This window comes from Oncorhynchus kisutch, linkage group LG28 (assembly GCF_002021735.2).
Source record: "Oncorhynchus kisutch isolate 150728-3 linkage group LG28, Okis_V2, whole genome shotgun sequence".
Classification (NCBI taxonomy): Eukaryota; Metazoa; Chordata; class Actinopteri; order Salmoniformes; family Salmonidae; genus Oncorhynchus; species Oncorhynchus kisutch.
This window is the reverse complement of record NC_034201.2, coordinates 10,054,435-10,073,374: the sequence shown is the minus strand read 5'-3', so window position 1 is coordinate 10,073,374 and position 18,940 is coordinate 10,054,435. Positions and strand designations below refer to the sequence as shown.

Below are 18,940 nucleotides of genomic sequence, written 5' to 3'. Positions count from 1 at the left end.
AAATGGGTGTAGTTATACACGTGCCACGTTCAACCAGTTGGCAAATTGGAAATCTCCGAGTTTCCTAGTTCCAACTAGTACGTGAACTCGGCGTAAACACAACAGGAAGCACATTGTAAAATCATGGGGGGCAGTTTGAATGGTAGGCCTAATGTCGCATTCACATTCTAGTCGGAACTAGAAACTTTGACATTTCCGACTTGCTAACTGGTTGTAGTTATACACGTACCGTGCTGCATTCAACCAGTCGTTAATTTCAGAGTTTCCTAGTTCCGACTAACACATGAACGCGGCTAATAAACCAACTTTAGACCATTCCAGACATTACAATGAGCACGCCCTCCTATAGCTCCTCCCGCCAGCTTCCTCTGGTGTGTACATTGTGCAATCAATTAGTGAGAGAGAGACTTAAATTATTAGGTTCATTCCACTGAATGAATCGCTGCAAAATTGGTTACTGTTTCAGTCATCTCTTTGGTCACATTGGCGTGGGTCAAACAAAAGCATCCCAATGATTGGTTGACAATAGAGTCTCCCACAATGCAAGCGATAGCTGTTGGTGAAGAGTAACTGCAGTCAAAACCTCATGACCTTTGAGCACATGATTTTTGTCAAGTTCATGCAGTAGACACGTAGGCGCAAATCGGTCAATTTTTATCCCCATAATGCAACACGCCTTGAAAGGCGGTCTTAACAAAAGTGATCTGCTCGAACGCACCCACACCCTTTTCACAGCACTTCCAAACAAAGTGATTGGTTAGGAGAGTATTTTCCGTAACCGTAACTCTTTTGCTCACCTTAACCTCAGTCTTCTTACCTGTTAAATTAATTCTCCTAACCTGCTACAAAAAGTCACTTCGGTATTGAAGTGCATATAAAAGAGGATTTCTTAAAATCAGTGACATAGCTTTTTTTCTGTTTTCATGTTAAGGCTAGAAAACTGTCATATATAATTTAGATTGACAAATTCTGATGTGAATGTGCATACTATACTGGTGCATCAAAACACATAAAAAAGTTGGCTATATTTTGTTTCAATTTAGTAAATCTTTTTTTTTGTCCCACTTTACCAACCATAGCTAGCTAAATTAGGACAGTGTTGAGTAGCTAAAGTGGGACAGTCTTATAGGCTTTCCCAATGGAGGAATGAGATCCAGTTTACATTAGAGACCCCAGGTTAGGCAAATCAAATCCAATTTTATTGGTCACTTGCACATGTCTAGCAGATGTTATTGCGGGTGCAGCAAAAAAAAAAATCACTTATAACTCACTGTATCACAATTCCAGTGGGTCAGAAGTTTACATACACTAAGTTGACTGTGCCTTTAAACAGCGTGGAAAATTCCAGAAAATTATGTAATGGCTTTAGAAGCTTCTGATAGGATAATTGACATAATTCGAGTCAGTTGGAGGTGTACCTGTGGATGTATTTCAAGGCCTATCTTTAAACTCAGTGCCTCTTTGCTTGACATCATGGAAAAATCTAAAGAAATCAGCCAAGACCTCAGTTCATACTTGGGAGCAATTTCCAAATGCCTGAAGGTACCACGTTCATCTGTACAAATAATAGTACGCAAGTATAAACACCATGGGACCACGCAGCCGTCATACCGCTCAGGAAGGAAACCTGTTCTGTCTCCTAGAGATGAACGTACATTTGTGCGAAAAGTTGCAAATCAATCCCAGAACAACAGCAAAGGACATTGTGAAGATGCTGGAGGAAACAGGTACAAAAGTATCTATATCCACAGTAAAACAAGTCCTATATCGACATAACCTGAAAGGACGCTCAGCAAGGAAGAAGACACTGCTCCAAAACCGCCATAAAAAAGCCAGACTACGGTTTGCAACTGCACATGGGGACAAAGATTGTACTTTTTGGAGAAATGTCCTCTTGTCTGATGAAACAAAAATAGCATCATCTCAAGACATCAGTCAGGAAGTTAAAGCTTGGTCACAAATGGGTCTTCCAAAGTTATTACAACATGGCTTAAAGACAACAAAGTCAAGGTATTGGAGTGGCCATCACAAAGCCCTGACCTCTATCTTATAGAACACTTTGTGGGCAGAACTGAAAAAGCGTATGCGAGCAAGGCGGCCTACCAACCTGACTCAGTTACACCAGCTCTGTCAGGAGGAATGGGACAAAAATCACCCAACTTATTGTGGGTAGCTTGCGGAAGGCTACACGAAATGTTTGACACAATTTAAACAATTTAAAGGAAATGCTACCAAATACTAATTGAGTGTATGTAAACTCCTGACCAACTGGGAATGTGATGAAAGAAATGAAAGCTGACATAAATCCTTCTCTCTACTATTATTCTGACATTTCACATTCTTAAAATAAAGTGGTGATCCTAACTGACCTAAGACAAGGAATTGTTACTCTGATTAAATGTTAGGAATTGTGAAAACTGAGTTTAAATGTATTTGGCTGAGGTGTATGTAAATTGCCGACTTCAACTGTACAAATGAGATGAGTAATGCAAAATATGTAAACATTATTAAAGTGAATAGTGTTCAATTTATTAAAGTGACCAGTGATTTCAAGCCTATAGCCTCTAATGTGCTAGTGATGGCTATTTAACAGTCTGATGGCCTTGAGATAGAAGCTGTTTTTCAGTCTCTCGGTCCCAGCTTTGACGCACCTGTACTGACCTCGCCTTCTGGGTGGGCCTGACAGGATGCTCTCAATTGTGCATCTGTAAAAGTTTGTGAGGGTTTTAGGTGCCAAGATAAATTTCATCAGCCTCCTGAGGTTGAAGAGGTGCTGTTGCGCCTTCTTAACCACACTGTCTGTGTGGGTGGACCATTTCAGATTGTCAGTGATGTGTATGCCGAGGAACTTGAAGCTTTCTACCTTCTCCACTGCTGTCACGACGATGTGGATCGGGGGGTGCTCCCTCTGCTGTTTCCTGGAGTCTTTATGGGGCCCCAGGGCTGAGGATTAGCGAAGTTGAGGTGTTGTTTCCTACCTTTACCACCTGGGTGCAGCACGTCAGGAAGTCCAGGACCCACTTGCACAGGGCGTGGTTCAGACCCAGGGCCTCAAGCTTAATGATGAGCTTGGAGGGTACTATGGTGTTGAATGCTGAGCTACAGTCAATGAACAGCGTTTTTACATAGGTAATCCTCTTGTCCAGATGGGATAGGGCAGTGTGCAGTGCGATGGCGATTGCATCGTCTGTGGATCTATTGGGGCGGTAAGCAAATTGAAGTGGGTCTAGGGTTTCAGGTAAGGAAGAGGTGATATGATCCTTGACTGGTCTCTCAAAGCACTTCATGATGACAGAAGTGAGTGCTACGGGGCAATAGTAATTTAGTTCCATTACCTTTGCTTTCTTGGGTACAGGAACAATGGTGGACATCTTGAATCATGTGGGGACAGTAGACTGGGATAGGGAGAGATTGAATATGTCCTTAACCTCCCAGCCAGCTGGTCTGTGCATGCTCTGAGGACACGGCTAGGGATGCCATCTGGGCTGGAAGCCTTGCGAGGGTTAACACACTTAAATGTCTTAAAAGCCCACAGTCATTGGTAGCGGGCCGCATCGGTGGCACTGTGTTATCCTCAAAGCGAGCTTTTCTGGAAGCAAGATGTCGGTGTCCGCGACATGGCTGGTTTTCCTTTTGTAGTCTGTGATTGTCTGTAGACCCTGCCACATACGTCTCGTGTCTGAGCCGTTAAATTGCAACTCCACTTTGTCTCTATACTGACGGTTTGCCTGTTTGATTGCCTTACGGAAAGAATAACTACACTGTTTGTATTCTGCCATATTCCCAGTCATCTTGCCATGGTTAAATGCGATGATTTGCGCTTTCAGTGTTGCTCGAATGCTGCCACCTATCCACGGTTTCTGGTTAGGGTAGGTTTTAATAGTCACAGTGGGTATAACATCTCCTATACACTTCCTGATAAACTCAGTCACCGTATCAGTATACTCGTCAATGTTATTCTCAGAGGCTACCTGGAACATATCCCTATGTGAGAAAGCTGCTCATTGACTACAGCTCAGCATTCAACACCCTAGTGCCCACAAAGCTCATCACTGAGGTAAGGACCCTGGGACTAGACACCTCCCTCTGCAACTGGATCCTGGACTTCCTGATGGGCTGCCCCAGGTGGTAAGGGTAGGCAACAACACATCTGCCACGTTGATCCTCAACACATGGGCCTCTCAGGGGAGCGTGCTTAGTCCCATCCTGTACTCCCTGTTCACCTAAGACTGCGTGGCCATGCATGACTCCAACACCATCATTAAGTTTGCTGACTACACAATGGTGGTAGGCCTGATCACCGACAACAATGAGACACCTAATAGGGAGGACATCAGAGACCTGGCAGTGCGGTGCCAGGACAACAACCTCTCCCTCAATGTTAGCAAGACAAAATAAATTATTGTGGACTTCAGGAAAAGGAGGGCCGAACACGCCACCATTCACATCGACAGGGCTGTAGTGGAGTGAGTCGAGAGTTCAAGTTCCTTGATCTCCACATCACCAACCATCTGTCATGGTCCAAACATACCAAGAAAGTTGTTAAGAGGGCACAACAACACATTTTCCCTCTCTGGAGATGAAAAAGATTTGGCATGAATCCCCAGATCCTCAAAAGGTTCTACAGCGGCACCATCGAGAGCATCCTGACCGGTTGCATCACCGCCTGGTATGGCAACTGCTCGGCATCCGAACGTAAGTGCATCAGATGACCTTGCCTCCATAATCACCTGACCTCAACCCAATTGAGATGGTTTGGGATGAGTTGGACCGCAGAGTGAAGGAAAAGCAGCCAACGAGTGCTAAGCATATGTGGGAACTCCTTCAATACTGTTGGAAAAGCATTCCAGGTGAAGCTGGTTGAGAGAATTCCAAGATTGTGCAAAGCTGTCATCAAGGCAAATGGTGCCTACGTTGAAGAATCTCAAATATAAAATATATTTTGATTTGTTTAACACTTTTTTGGTTACTACATGATTCCATGTGTTATTTCATAGTTTTGATGTCGTCATTATTATTCTACAATGTAGAAAATAGTAAAAATAAAGAAATACCCTGGAATGAGTAGGTGTGTTCAAACGTGTACACACAAAAACACTATATATTTATATATATAGTGTGTGTGTGGACTATATGTACACACTATATGTACACTATATATATAAAAGTATGTGGACACCCCTTCAAATAAGTGGATTCAGCTATATCAGCAACCCCCTTTGCTAATAGATGTATAAAATCTAGCACACAGCGATGGAATCTCCATTGACTAACATTGGCAGTAGAACGGCCTTACTGAAGAGCTCAGTGACTTCAATGTGGCACAGTCATAGGATGCCACCTTTCCAACAAGTCACTTCGTCAAATATCTGCCCTGTTAGAGCTGCCCCGGTCAACTGTAAGTGCTGTTTTTGTGAAGTGGAAACGTCTAGCAGCAACAACGGCTCGGCCGCGAAGTGGTAGGCCACAAAAGCTCACAAAATGGGACAGACGAGTGCTGAAACGCGTAGTGTGTAAAAATTGTCCGTTCTCGGTTGCAACACTCACTTTGGAGTTCCAAGCTGCATCTGGAAGCAACGTCAGCACAATAACTGTTTGTCGGGAGCTTCATGAAATTGGCCAAGCAGCCGCACAACGTAGAACATAGTAAAAATAAAGAAAACCTCTGGAATGAGTAGGTGTGCAAGCAGTACCGGAGCGCCAAGTCTAGGTCCAAGAGTCTCCTTAACAGCTTCTACCCCCAAGCCATAATACTGCTGAATAACCAATCAAATCAAATGTCCACCCAGACCATTTACATTGACACCCCCCTTTGTTTTTACACTGCTGCTACTCGCTGTTTATTATCTATGCATAGTCCCTTTACCCCTACCTACATGTACAAATGACCTCGACTGTATATAGCCTCGTTATTGTTATTTTACTGTGTTACTTTTTTTTTTATTTTTTACCTTAGTTGATTTAGAAAGTATTTTCTGAACTATTTATTGATCTGCATTGTTGGTTAAGGGCTTGTAAAGTAAGCATATCACGGAAAGGTCTACACCTGTTGTATTCGGCGCATGTGAGAAATAACATTTGATTTGATTCCCTTTACCACATGCAAATGCCACCGTAGAGCCCTTAAGTGTAGCCATGCAGCCTATTTTGGCGGTTCACAAAATCGGCCGTACGGATGTGTAATGCGGGTGGAGGAAGCCAGCCGTGCCCAATCAGGTGACGTCAGTGGAGGACCCGGCTGAGGAACCGTCTACGGAGCACGTTCAGTGGAATGGCATCTCTCCTTGAAACTGAGCCAGAACAACCGCTACCCTCCCTGTCATCCCTTTCTGTACTAGACATTGTTAAAAAACTAAACAAGGGCACCTGGGGCATGCAGGCATCCTGGCTGGCATGGCACTGTTGATGGAGCAGCAAGAGGCTATACAACAGGAAACAGTAGGCCAGCACACCAACCCCAACTGGCACATCATGAGGAGAGGGAGGTTGACGGACAGCAATTATGGAGCAGTGGTTAGGGCCAAGCGTTGCTGCTAAAAAGGGTTCTCAGATCACAGTCGCTGAATAGGGTGTCGTCTGTAAAGTATTGCTCCTCCTGTTTTCAGGGAAACCAATGGTCCAACAATATTCCACATAGATCATACACACACACTAGGCTCCCAGAATAGGTTATATTACATACAAGTTTGCTCAAAGCAGCCAACTAAAGTAATGTAGTTAACTTTGTCATGGGCACAGTGGGAATTTATACCTGTGAATCTTACCTTGTGTCTTACTTGCTGAAGGCCCCAGTCATCCCTGACTGTACCTGACATTGTTGAAATTCAAGTGAACTCTGAATAAAGATCATTCACAAACAATATGCTCCTAGAATAGATTTGTATTATATTAAAGTGTTGCTTAAAGCAGCCAACTAAGGTAATATAGTCAAAATGACCCCAGTCAGTAGTATGAGGGTTAACTCATCAGATATAAATTCTGTTGAAAATAGTTTTGCAATGACTTAACTCTGGCTAGATAAAAAAAAACGAAACAGTGATGGTGCGTCATATACTTCAAACTGGCATGGTGTTCCATTACATTGGATAAAAAGTGATAATAGGCTAGGACCAGATGGGAGATTGTAAATTCATATTGAAATCAACTGGGTCTGCATGGGTTAGCCTACGTACGACAGTCCTGCTGCTGAAATGGTTTTCTGAGTGTTTCTTTCTGTCACGGTCTCAATAATAAGAAAGTGCAATGTTCTTTGGAGCAACAGTCTTGTAAATTATTTGGTGTGGTGATGTCGTTTTACTTATCTGCCGCGTGGAGCAGCAATCACTCGCTGCTAAAGCGGAAAACCTTTGCTGTCACGAGTGCGGTGTAATGGTGTAGCAGTCACGCTATTTTATTTCCGACCGTTCTCTTTTGTATTTATTCAGCGAAATAACACAGAACATTTGGACAAAGTTCACCACAAAACGTTTGCTTGTAGAAATAGGTTGTTGTCATTAAGATGAGGAACCATCTAGTACAAACGTGCCACTTTAAAAGCAAATAAGCCAACCAGAGTATGCACCAATGGGAAGGCTGTTGGTCTGAGGTTATGCTAATATTTGCCGCAAAGCATTCGCAAATAAGTAAAAGATACCGACTTTCCATGACATGTACGTAAATGTAACGATAGGGATTCAAAATACACATTTGTGTAGGACTGACATGGAATTAGAGTTTGAAATGTATCAGCATCGGCAAAAATTTAACATTGTAACCATGACCTAAAATTAGTTCCCACGCATTCTTAACCATTGCTGCCATTGGATTAAAGTATCGTCAGTGAGGTACATCCTTACCTGTTACTTCAGTAATGAAGTATCAGAACATGATGAATGGAATTTGATGAGAAATGATTATTCTCACCTGATCTTCGGAGAACTACAACACTCCGATGATCCCGTTCTGATTAGCTGACGATGTAAACACTATTGTGAAAGTAAACCTACAGTTTAAGCCTTCCGCCCACGCACACCTTCAAAATACTGCTTCCAATTGTGATACTGTATAAATAAAATACAATGTTATTGGTCACAAACACATGGTTAGCAGATGTTAATGCGAGTGTAACGAAATGCTTGTGCTTCTCATTCCGACAGTGCAGTAATATCTAACAAGTAATCTAACAAATTCACAACAACTACCAGGAGATTTGACCTCGAATGGCAATTGGGAAATATAGTTGACAACTCAAATGGGAATTTGAGTATTCCTGTGTATGATGTATTTTCCATAATATGGTACTGGAACAGCGTTCGTACATGTGACGAGGTGGCCGAGTGGTTAAGGCGATGGACTGCTAATCCATTGTGCTCTGCACGCGTGGGTTCGAATCCCATCCTCGTCGTTGAGAGAGATTTTGTCATTGATGGAGGATTTGGAATAGGACTTTATTTCCCCGCTAAACGCGTTACTACAACCGTTGTATTGGTTATGTTGGGTACAGCTAGCTAGAATTCTACTCGGGTATTTAAGAAAATGTGTTTGATATGTTTGAAAATAATATTTGGAATCGGAGCTGTATAGTGAAATGTAATTTAATGTAGGCCTAATCAGAAACATACAACCAGGCTGTATCCTGTATACATGAGTTAAATGTTCTACATCTATTTATTCACCATTAAAATAGCATGCTATTAATACCTACAGTCGGAATCAGTTTCGCACCTAATTCAACGTACAAAGAAACATTCCGCTCTCAGAATATCAGGCGGTGCCGTGGCTTAGATGGTTAAAGCGCCTGTCTAGTAAACAGGAGATCCTGAGTTCGAATCTCAGCGGTGCCTTTTACCTTTATCCACTTGATTGAGTTATAAAGGGTGTATGAAGTAACAGTCACTAATTAATTTCACAGAAAGTGTCTGGTAGAGTACTAGGTGCTTTGCACTTCAACAATCTATATTTCTTATTTTTTTTGCTGTCAAATACTCTATATTACTCTCACTGTTAAATATGTTATTTCATCATGTTCACTTGCCTGGCTACCAAAACATATTGCTTCTTACAAACACTACGCCACGGCGATAGACGATTGGGGGCTCGTTTGAGTGGTCTACGCATCTGCAAAACCACCAATGATTGGTTGACAATATAACGTCCCACAATGCAGGCGATGGCTGCTGGATGAAGTTCAATCAAATACAGGCTTAAAGCTGCAATATGTAACTTTTTGGTCGATCTGGACAAATTCGTCTTACGTTCGATTTTGTACACCAGCTTTAAAGAGCCGAAAATGCAATAGGTTGGGTTATGGAAAATATACTTCACAGCGGTTTAAATACAAGTACAATGACTCGTTACACCACACTTGCTTGTTTTGTCGCACAAACTGAAATGAGGGTTTACTGCATAGTGCATCTTTAACTGAATGACAACGGAGACAGAATACAATAGGCCTTCGAGGAATGCTCCTCAGAACCAGATGCTGATGAAAGGTTGCCCAATGCTGGTTAGAAGTGGTTAGGTGTGCATTTTCGCTAACCCTAACCCTTTTTCCTAACCTGCTACGTTATTTCTCCTAACAATTTCATTGATTGCAGTTTTAGATTGGATGTATGTAGCGAATATAGACCGGCCGACTAATTGGAGTCGTCAGGAGACATTTACATGATACTACAGCGCTTGATTAAGTGAACCTATGACCATAGGATCACCGCGAGAAATGCTATAAAAACTCATATGGCAGCAGCGGAATTCGAAAAAACGCCTCTAGAGACTTGGAGCCTAAATCCAGCACCATTAGACTGCTCAGAGGTGAAAAGTAAAAATAATACTAATAACTAAATAAAAACTATGCACAGGTAGCGACTTAATAATAACATCATTATACATACTCACATATGTCGACATACTCACACACAAATTCGTCCTGCCAATTTCCCAGTCATAATACTCTAGCATAGTGTGTTACACCTTAGAAAATGCGACCACTACACATTTAATAAATATTCCAGTCTATTTTCCTAACACTGTCCAGAGAACTGGATTCCTTTTCTGTTTCTCACCACTGGAGAGCGCCCTTTGACCACAATCAATATGACTATATACAGTGAATTCAGAAAGTATTCAGACCCCTTAATTTATTCCACGTCACATGTTATTACATTTTAGAATAAGGCTGTAACATATTTATTTTTTAAATCATCACACTACACACACACACACACACACACACACACACACACACACACACACACACACACACACACACACACACACACTACCCCATAATGACAAAGCAAAAACAGTTTTTTTAAAGAAATGTTACCAAATTTATTCAAAATAAAAAACAAATACCTTATTTACATAAGTATTCAGACCCTTTGCTATGAGACTCGAAATTGAGCTCCGATGTATCCTGTTTCAATTGATCATCCTTGAGACGTTTCTACAACTTGATATGAGTCTCAGACCATGAGAAACAATATTCTCTGGTCTGATAAAACCAAAATTGAACTCTTTGGCCTGAATGCCAAGCGTCAAGTCTGGAGGAAAGCAGGCACCGCTCATCACCTGGCTAATACCATCCCTCCGGAGAAGCATGATGGTGGCAGCAAAATGCTGTGGGGATGTTTTCCAGCGGCAGGGACTGGGAGACTAGTCAGGATCGAGGGAAAGATGAATGGAGCAAAGTACAGAGAGATCCTTGATGAAAACCTGCGTCAGAGCGCTCAGACTGGGGCGAAGATTCACCTTCCAACAGGACAACGAACCCTAAGCACACAGCCAAGACAATGCAGGAGTGCCTTCGGGACAAGTCTCATGTCCTTGAGTGGCCCAACCAGAGCCCGGACTTGAAGCAGATCTAACATCTCTGGAGAGACCTGAAAATAGCTGTACAGCAACGCTCCCCATCCAACCTGACAGAGCTTGAGAGGATCTACAGAGTAGCGTCATACCCAAGAAGACTCAAGGCTGTAATCGCTGCAAGAGGTGCATCAACAAAGTACTGAGTAAAGGGTCTGAATACTTATGTAAATGTCAAATTTTAGTTGTATATTTTTTATACATTTGTTGTGAATAAAAACCTGTTTTTGCTTTGTCATTATGGGGTATTGTGTGTAGATTGATGGGGGAAAAATGACTAAAACCATTTTAACAAAATGTGGAAAAAGTGAAGGGGTCTGAATACTTTCCAAATGCCCTGTATACACTGTGTACAAAACATCAGGAACACCTGCTCTTTTCATGACAAACTGACCACATATATCCAGGTGAAAGCTATGATCCTTTATTGATGTCACTTGTTAAATCCACTTCAAATCAGTGTAGATGAAGGGGAGGAGACGGGTTAAAGAATCATTGTTAAGCCTTGAGACATGGATTATGTATGTATTCCATTCAGAGGGTGAATGGAGAAGACAAAAGATTTGAGTGCTTTTTAACAGGGTATGGTAGTCGGAGCCAGGAACACCGGTTTGAGTGTTTCAAGAACTGCAACGCTGCTGGGTTTTTCACGCTCAACAGTTTCCCGTGTGTATCAAAAGGACATCCAGGCAACATGACACAACTGTGTCTGTGGAACGCCTTCAACACCTCGTAGAGTCCACACCCAGACAAATGTCCTAATGTTAAGGAAAATAACAGGCTCACATACCCACGTTGAATACAAGATTTTGTCAGGCTTGTCTCTAAAACTGAAACCATATTCTCTGATGAAGTGAAAAAGTGTCATACTTGGAGGGAAATTGCATAAAAAAAAAAGTTATGGTTTTGTTCTACCTGTATTTGTTTACTGACCTTCTGTTGTAAACTAACTGTTTTATTCGTCTACTGCGGGTCAGGGGCTTGGTCAGAATAGCGGTAAGGGTCAAATATGTCACGCCGAAAATCACGCAGGTTAAAAGGTGTTTTGGTCTCCTCAAGAGCAACGTCTTTCTTCACCTTCTTCTCCACAACAACGGGGAGTGTATGGGGTGGTGGTAGTGGCTCAGTCGCCTTGACAGGGCGAGGTGGGTGATCGATCAGGCAGTCAGGGTCCCAGTAAGGGTCACAGTCATACTCCATCCCTTTAATGATGATGGGAGGAGGACGAGGAGGTTGGAGAGACTTCTTAGGAGATCGTGGAGGTGGTGCTTCAACAGCTGGCTCCAGAGGTGCTGCAGGAGCTGGCTCCATAGGTACAGCAGCAATGACCACCGTAGCAGTTTGGGGTTTGCAGGCAGGGTTGTAGCGTGGGTCACAGAGGACTGGGATGGCCCCTGCAGGCAGGTAGACAATGTGAGCTTTACAGAGGGGGTCTTTCGGGTTACACAGATACAGGAGGTCAGTCTTAGTAAAAGAAAGTGGTGCTTGGGTAGTAGGAGTGGGCTGAGTGGTAGCAGGCAGTGTGGTGGTAGTAGGAGCTATGGTGGTGGGTGGTGGGGTTATCACACCCAGGGCATTCTGGTAGCTGGAGGCGTCTGGCCCATAGACCTGCTCCAGGTGACGCATCTGCTGATACAGCATCCTGATCCTGTCAATCTCATACAGCTGGGAGGAATATAGAGAGAGATCCACATAGGGTTTGAGAATGAGAGAGGGAGAGAAAGAGAAAATAAGTGATCAGGTGGGTTGAGGAATGGGCAGGTGAAAAGAACCTGTATTAAATTCTGTTTAACATTCATTACAGTGATGAAAAAATCTGCTAGGGAGTGTCTCATGATTTGCTCCCTTTACTCACTCCTTCAATATGGCCGATGCTGTTGTAGAATTTGTAGTAGGACTGGAAATCAGGCGTGCCGCGGTGCCAGTTGTGATCGACGTTCCGTTTGGGGCGTGACTGAGACAGGAAGCCACGAGCCTGGGCAGAGTCGATGCTGACCTCCCTCACAGCTGCATTTAATGGCAGGAACCATGGTGGAAGAGAGGGGGATGGAGAAAACACATTCAGGAAAAATTATTAAACCTTTTTGTCTTGCATGTGCGAACACTCGCGCACACACATACGCAAGTCAAACATAAATCAAAGATTAGGCTACGCAGTAAAACAAGCACGTGCCATTGTTGTATTTTCTTTTACCTCTAGCCTTCAGTGGTGTAGCATCCAGCAAACCTGCAGAGCGGGATAGAGGATACCACAGGGTCAGAGGTGTTGGAGAGGGGTCTTGCTGCAGAAATCTCTGCAGACTCAGAAGTTTAGGAAAACTTTATAACTTTCTATTTCATAAAATCTGTTTGCAATAGAAAGCTATGCCCCCATTATATACGCTATATTTAGTTGCCAACTCGGCATACATGTTGGTTTAGAGTGGAAACAGACCTGGGAGTAGGCAACATAGTGTCCCCGTCAGGAGAACCTGAGAAATCATCCTTGCCACCTGGAAAACACACAGACACTTGACTGGTGTAAAATACAGTAGGAATTCTATGTTCTTCTGCTTTGATCATAGACCAGACACCTGCTGTTCACTTAGTAGTTGTATTGGCACATTGGATGATAAACTGACTAGTTTCTTTCACATTTGAAATGACCTACATCAAAATATCCTTTCATTTTTATCAGACTACACAGAAAGCTTTCAATTTACCACATGAATCAATTAAATCACCTGTCCACCTTTTAATAGATTAATTACATTACACATGACCCTAAACTGACAAGTTAAACCTTGACTGAAAAGCAGTGATATTTTATATAGAATATAAATATCTTCCCACTTCACTCTAGGAAAGGCTCTGGTGCTCAAGCTTATGTCCACAGCATCAATGAACTAATTTAAAGAAATCCTGTTTTAGACCCACGATCAATCATTGATGCATGCAATCAAACGTCCCCTTATACAATAATGGTAAATATATGAATTGAATGAACCTAGTCAGGCCTCTTGACCAGCCTAATGATCAAAGCACATATTATATGAAGCAGATCATTTTCAAATAATTTTCTTACTCGCCTGTACTCGTATCTCTTCACAGCCCAGTGTCAGTTTGAGACAACTTTACAGTTCATAAATACTGAACTCAATGCCACTCACAATTTGGGTGCTTTCCATTGGCTATTGACCCCAAGAAACTCCACCCCTTGCACCTCTACCATCCTTTTCTTCTTGAGACGTGGACATGGTTAAAGCGCTCATTAAGCACTATAATAAGTGTGTACCTGAGGGAATTAACGATAAAATGGAAACTTCAAATTAAATAGGCTTACAACTCGTAAAACCGTGACAGCCAAGCACCCGCTGAGGGCAGAAAGTGTGCATGGGGTGGTAGGGTCCCTTGATGTTTTGGCCTTACTACAGCTGCATTTGGTCCTGTTAGAAGTACTTTTCAGAAGAGATACATTGTAGGCTCTCTCTTCATGTCATATGTATACCAATATGGTATTGCATGATGATCATCAACTGACACACATATGCCAAATTAGTTCTAAAATGTCCCAGTACAGAATACTTGAAACTTCTCAACCCCTTTTCAAGTTAACCTCTGTTCAGACATATGTTGGACTCCCAGGGGGTAATATTAGCAAAACAGACATTTTCTTGACAAAACCTGCTTGAACAGCAAAATGAACCCCTTCTCTCAAAACAGCTGGGGTTTTCCGTTTTAACTTCTGTTACTTGGCAAGACAATAATTAGGTTGGCGGTGTAGGGTTGACTTCTGTTTCAAGTAACTAACACTGAAAAAGGATATCAAAAGTAAGTCTTTAATGTCTTGTCACAGGTTACTAACAAAATGACAACACTTTTGTTTTTGAGGCAGGCCCGCATCACTAAAAGTCCACCGAGCATAACCACAGAACAACCTTATAGGTCATCATTTGCAGTTTGCACATTCAAATTATAGGGCACTGACAACTCAAATAGTCTGTATGAGATGGATTAGTATAGAATGCTACTACACACAAACACACAGCAAGCTTCTGCCAAATTGCTGTCAGAGCTCATATTGCGTTACTTAACTATCACACTAAGAGAAACAAATACACTGTACCTCTGCGATCTTTAAGGGAAATACCAGTACCTTGTCATCATGTTCTCTGCCGGGCATTGAGAAAGCACACAGATAATCACTACCCTCCGTGAACCAGACAGGCAATGTGGCAAGGGGCCACATCCTTTAATTCTTTAATTTGAGAACAGTCACTACTATCTAAAAACACCTAAGTAGGAACATTAGGCCTATTTGTACACCTACAGAAATGATTTGTATAAAAATGTTTTAACATCAATGGAAAAGGGGAACTGAGGAGTGGCAATATGGCTGTAGGGGCCTTCATCTGGGCTGTAGTCGTGGCATAGGCAGATTCAGAGGCCCCCTGAATGGGCTAGAGCCACACTTTTAAGGAGGCAGAGGGGCGCTAAAACAGGTGTGAGGGGGATAAGGGCAGGAATCGGAGAAATGCGCTAAAACAGTGGGGAGACCCTGAGAGACACACACACACACACTCACCATAATAATCAAACAATATCCTGTAGTGATACAGCAGAGGACTATAAACCACTCATGGCCAGCATGTCCTGACCAGTCTATTCTCACCCCCTTCAAAAGACATACATTCCAAGGAAAAGTAACAGTTGTGTTTTGGGGCACACATTAACATACTACATGACCACCATTATATGGCAGACAGTGGAAATGTCATATTATATCCTTTAGGAGCACTTCGTTATAATACTGCTAAAGGTATTCTTTCCCAGCCATGCATGACACCTCTCCCAATGCTCCACATTAGGGATAAAACACAATGTTCAATAGTATTTAGGCCGGGTATCTAAATAGATTTGTGACAACTGCTGATGTAAAAAGGGCTTTATAAAATACATGTGATTGATACAGTGTAAAAATCTATATGGCATGATGTTCAAAATATGCTATTCGTCACTGGCCTTGGCCACAAGTTGGGATGTTGTAGCTGAGACTGCTATTCCTCCTCAAGACCGAGGGGTCTTGATTACAAAATACCTTCAAGCTACAGTTGAGTTCACTTCATTCTGTGACACTACATTATTTCCTATTCTACAACAAAAGAGTCTCAATGCAAGATAGATAGGGTCCAAACAAACACTTTATTTCTGACTTGTTCATCTAAACATTCACTTCATGTCACATTTCAAATACCTTTCATGTACCGTTTGCCATCTGATCTTACTATCCTCCACTGTACAATCCTTTACAGAAATATGGGCAAGAATGTCTTCTGTATGTCACCTCCCATGTGATCTACTCCAGTGGTCGCGCTCTGCCAGTGCTGTCAGACCGAGACAAGTGCAATGCCTCTTAAGATTGCCGGCAATTGCCCAAGACTCCGCCTCTCAACACAAGCCAGTCTTAGTGGCCCCACTTAGAATGTAAAACCACAAGGAAGCATAGCATGTTCCATGACCAGTTGCACTAAATTCCAATAAATTGGAGAAAATGGTGAAACAAAATGACTCCTGGGCTGTTCAGGGAAAGAGACAAGCTGTGTGACTCAGACAGATATACTAGCAGCTAAAGGGCCCTTTTTGGGACAAAGATGAGACAGCAAAGGTGCAAGTCAATATTAGGTTTATTTGTGTTGACAAGGGGTAGTGAGTTAGGAAGGATGATCAGTTCCAGTTATAGTCAGTTTTGCATGGGTTTGCACAGCGACTCTGAGGTGCACAGGCTGATCACCCAGCAAAGCTGTCCAGAACCAGCAGCAACGTAGTTGGATGTTTTCAAGGGATCTAAACCTTTGTGAATTCACATCAGAGACACAGCATCTGGGCTGTGCTTTCATTATAGCGCAAAACCCACACTAGAGATCCCTGGCAATGTTATTTGCAGCAACTGCGACCAAGGAATTCCTACCCTCTGGTGGAACTGGGTGAGTGGTGCACCCTGTGAGTCAGGAAGTGCTGCTTTTGCAGTAGGTCTGATGAGTTTATCTACCTGCACAAACAGCACTTTTGACACCAATGGGCAAAAACAGCAAGTTCAGTGGATCCCACCATTTATGGGGTGGCAGGCTGCCTAGTGGTTAGAACGTTGGGCCAGTAACCCGAAAGCCAGAAACTATGTCATTGGGAAAATACAATGAAGTGGACTTCTTTCTTTCACCATAATGTTGGATGACCACGTCAGATTTGAGCAGATAGGACGTCTGCCTTGTGACAGAAGTGCTCACATTGCGGTAGGTAGGACATAACCATTACCTGCACTGTAAGCACTTTATTACATAGCAGACAAGCTCCCCACAAAGCACATTCTCAGTAAACATTGTAAGGCACCAGGGGTCTCAAAACATTAATTTAATGGTATGTAATTAGGGGGTGAAGAGTTAAAAAGATGCAAGCAAAATGTTTATGCATAGACTCTTCCATGTTCCCACAGTCCACAACACTCACCCTTACGAATGGTCAATAGGGAATTGAAACTAGGCATTGAGTTGGCAGATACAGTTTGTCCCACTGTCTGAATAGACTGCTCCAGGCAAGTTGCAGGTACTGGGGAAATAATATTGCATGTTAACATCTGAATAACAAATCATGAATCCACAATATCAAAAATCCATAAATAATGTAACATTGTAAAAACATTCGCGTAGCAATGACCATAGCCTCAATCAAACTAATGGGAATTGGTGGGTGTGGGGATTGCAGAGGTTGATTGTAAACAAACGTTTTACCCACGTGACCTTCCCTCACCCACATAAAATCCACACGAGGACATCCCTGTAATAGTAAATGTACGCGCTATGAAAAGTTATTAGAGCGCAAATCTATTGCAGAATAGCTAGCTGGCTTCGAGTAAATAGGTTTCGGTGCGCAGTCAATTATTCTCCAAAATACCGAATGTGAAAGTGCACTTTCAAAATTAGCTAATGCACGAGTCATTACACATTTAGCTATTATGACAAATCAAACAATATAGTTGGGTAAATCTAACTAGATAGACAATAGATCTGGTGATGTAGTTCAGAGCTAAACAAACTTTGGGCTCTGAGATTTTCGTCCTTACAAATGCAGCTAATGAAAGGTAACATTTGTGCCACTTTCTTCAGGGGTCTTTACCCTCCTTCCGAAATCTCTTTGTTGCGTAACTAGCTAGCTAGCTAACGTTAGCAAGCTGGCTAGTGGCTACACACAATCCGGCGTTTCCACACATTAATCACGATACCGCAAAGTTACGGACAAGTTCCATAGCGGTAATTGCCGAAAGATTGAACTAATTTACGCAAACAATTTCTGGTTTGATGGTCAAAGCAACATTGATGCCAGAATAATCCGAAATAGGAGCGCGCATGTCAAAGGCCATCGACAAAGTAAATCCACGCGTTTTATGTCTCACGCAACACAAAAGGACAACCAATTCATTATATTAGTCTTCAAATAGACTAAAACGCAGACTTCCTTACCGGTTATGCGGCTCACTTCTTACAAGTCCAAATTCTTTACAGAACTATTCACACAATTTCACCACTCCACTAACAGCCTATGTTTTTGTAAACAAAGAAGCACATGGCTTCACAGCCATATCTTTTAAACGAAATCAATTTTCCTCCGCTCATCAAATAGTACCGGCACTCCATTTCTCATTTACTGGCTTTTCAGACATGAAAAAAGTAGTTGTTCTAGAGAGACTTCCATCCTATATCAACGAAAGGATACATTGTATATATATTTTTTTACGAATGTCTTCAAAATGCTGCTTCGATGTTGCAAAACAGGGCGAGGCAAGTCGCGAGTCCTCAGCGGTCATCCCTGTCCGTGCAAACCGGATGGATGGAACCTGTGACGCATAGGGTCAATATGTTTAGAAAATCTGTGGTACGAGACTTTGATTTTACTTTACCTAGCTACAGTATTTGATCATCTTGGGTAAACATTTATCCCTGACACAATTAGCCTTTGTAATATAAGCCCTGAGCCTCAAATACATTTTTTGTTTCAACATTTCAGAACTCGGAACCAAGCTGCATTATGCCAGTCTACCAGAGGGAGGCAGAAGCAAGCACGAGAA

At 42.4% G+C, this 18,940-nt stretch overlaps 1 protein-coding gene and 3 non-coding genes across 4 annotated transcripts; 3 read left to right on the top strand and 1 right to left on the bottom strand.

Annotated features, from left to right (window-relative positions):
• The first annotated feature begins 7,812 nt into the window (after window positions 1–7,812).
• Window positions 7,813–7,946, top strand: LOC116358201 (U8 small nucleolar RNA). Its single transcript, XR_004206081.1, has one exon. It is a non-coding gene; the product is annotated as a U8 small nucleolar RNA (small nucleolar RNA).
• A 355-nt stretch (window positions 7,947–8,301) lies between these two features.
• trnas-gcu (transfer RNA serine (anticodon GCU)) lies at window positions 8,302–8,383 on the top strand. The gene has a single exon. It is a non-coding gene; the product is annotated as a tRNA-Ser (tRNA).
• Window positions 8,384–8,748: 365 nt separating this feature from the next.
• On the top strand, window positions 8,749–8,822 carry trnat-agu (transfer RNA threonine (anticodon AGU)). Its single transcript has one exon. It is a non-coding gene; the product is annotated as a tRNA-Thr (tRNA).
• A 2,691-nt stretch (window positions 8,823–11,513) lies between these two features.
• LOC109873437 (proline-rich extensin-like protein EPR1) lies at window positions 11,514–18,702 on the bottom strand. Its single transcript, XM_020465086.2, has 6 exons — window positions 18,336–18,702; window positions 17,326–17,424; window positions 13,277–13,334; window positions 13,037–13,069; window positions 12,698–12,849; window positions 11,514–12,507 (listed from the first exon to the last, which is right to left on the bottom strand). Exons 3-6 carry the CDS (start codon window positions 13,323–13,325, stop codon window positions 11,806–11,808), a joined length of 936 nt encoding a protein of 311 aa, XP_020320675.1. The 5' UTR covers window positions 13,326–13,334; window positions 17,326–17,424; window positions 18,336–18,702; the 3' UTR covers window positions 11,514–11,805.
• Window positions 18,703–18,940: the final 238 nt, after the last annotated feature.

Excerpts from the sequence above, each read along its gene's own strand:
- LOC109873437 (XM_020465086.2), bottom strand. The coding sequence starts at position 13,325 with ATGATTTCTCAGGTTCTCCTGACGGGGACACTATGTTGCCTACTCCCA. Across the intron at positions 13,070-13,276 it reads ACTATGTTGCCTACTCCCAG|GTTTGCTGGATGCTACACCA; the intron begins GTCTGTTTCCAC and ends CCCGCTCTGCAG. Across the intron at positions 12,850-13,036 it reads TACACCACTGAAGGCTAGAG|CTGTGAGGGAGGTCAGCATC; the intron begins GTAAAAGAAAAT and ends CATTAAATGCAG.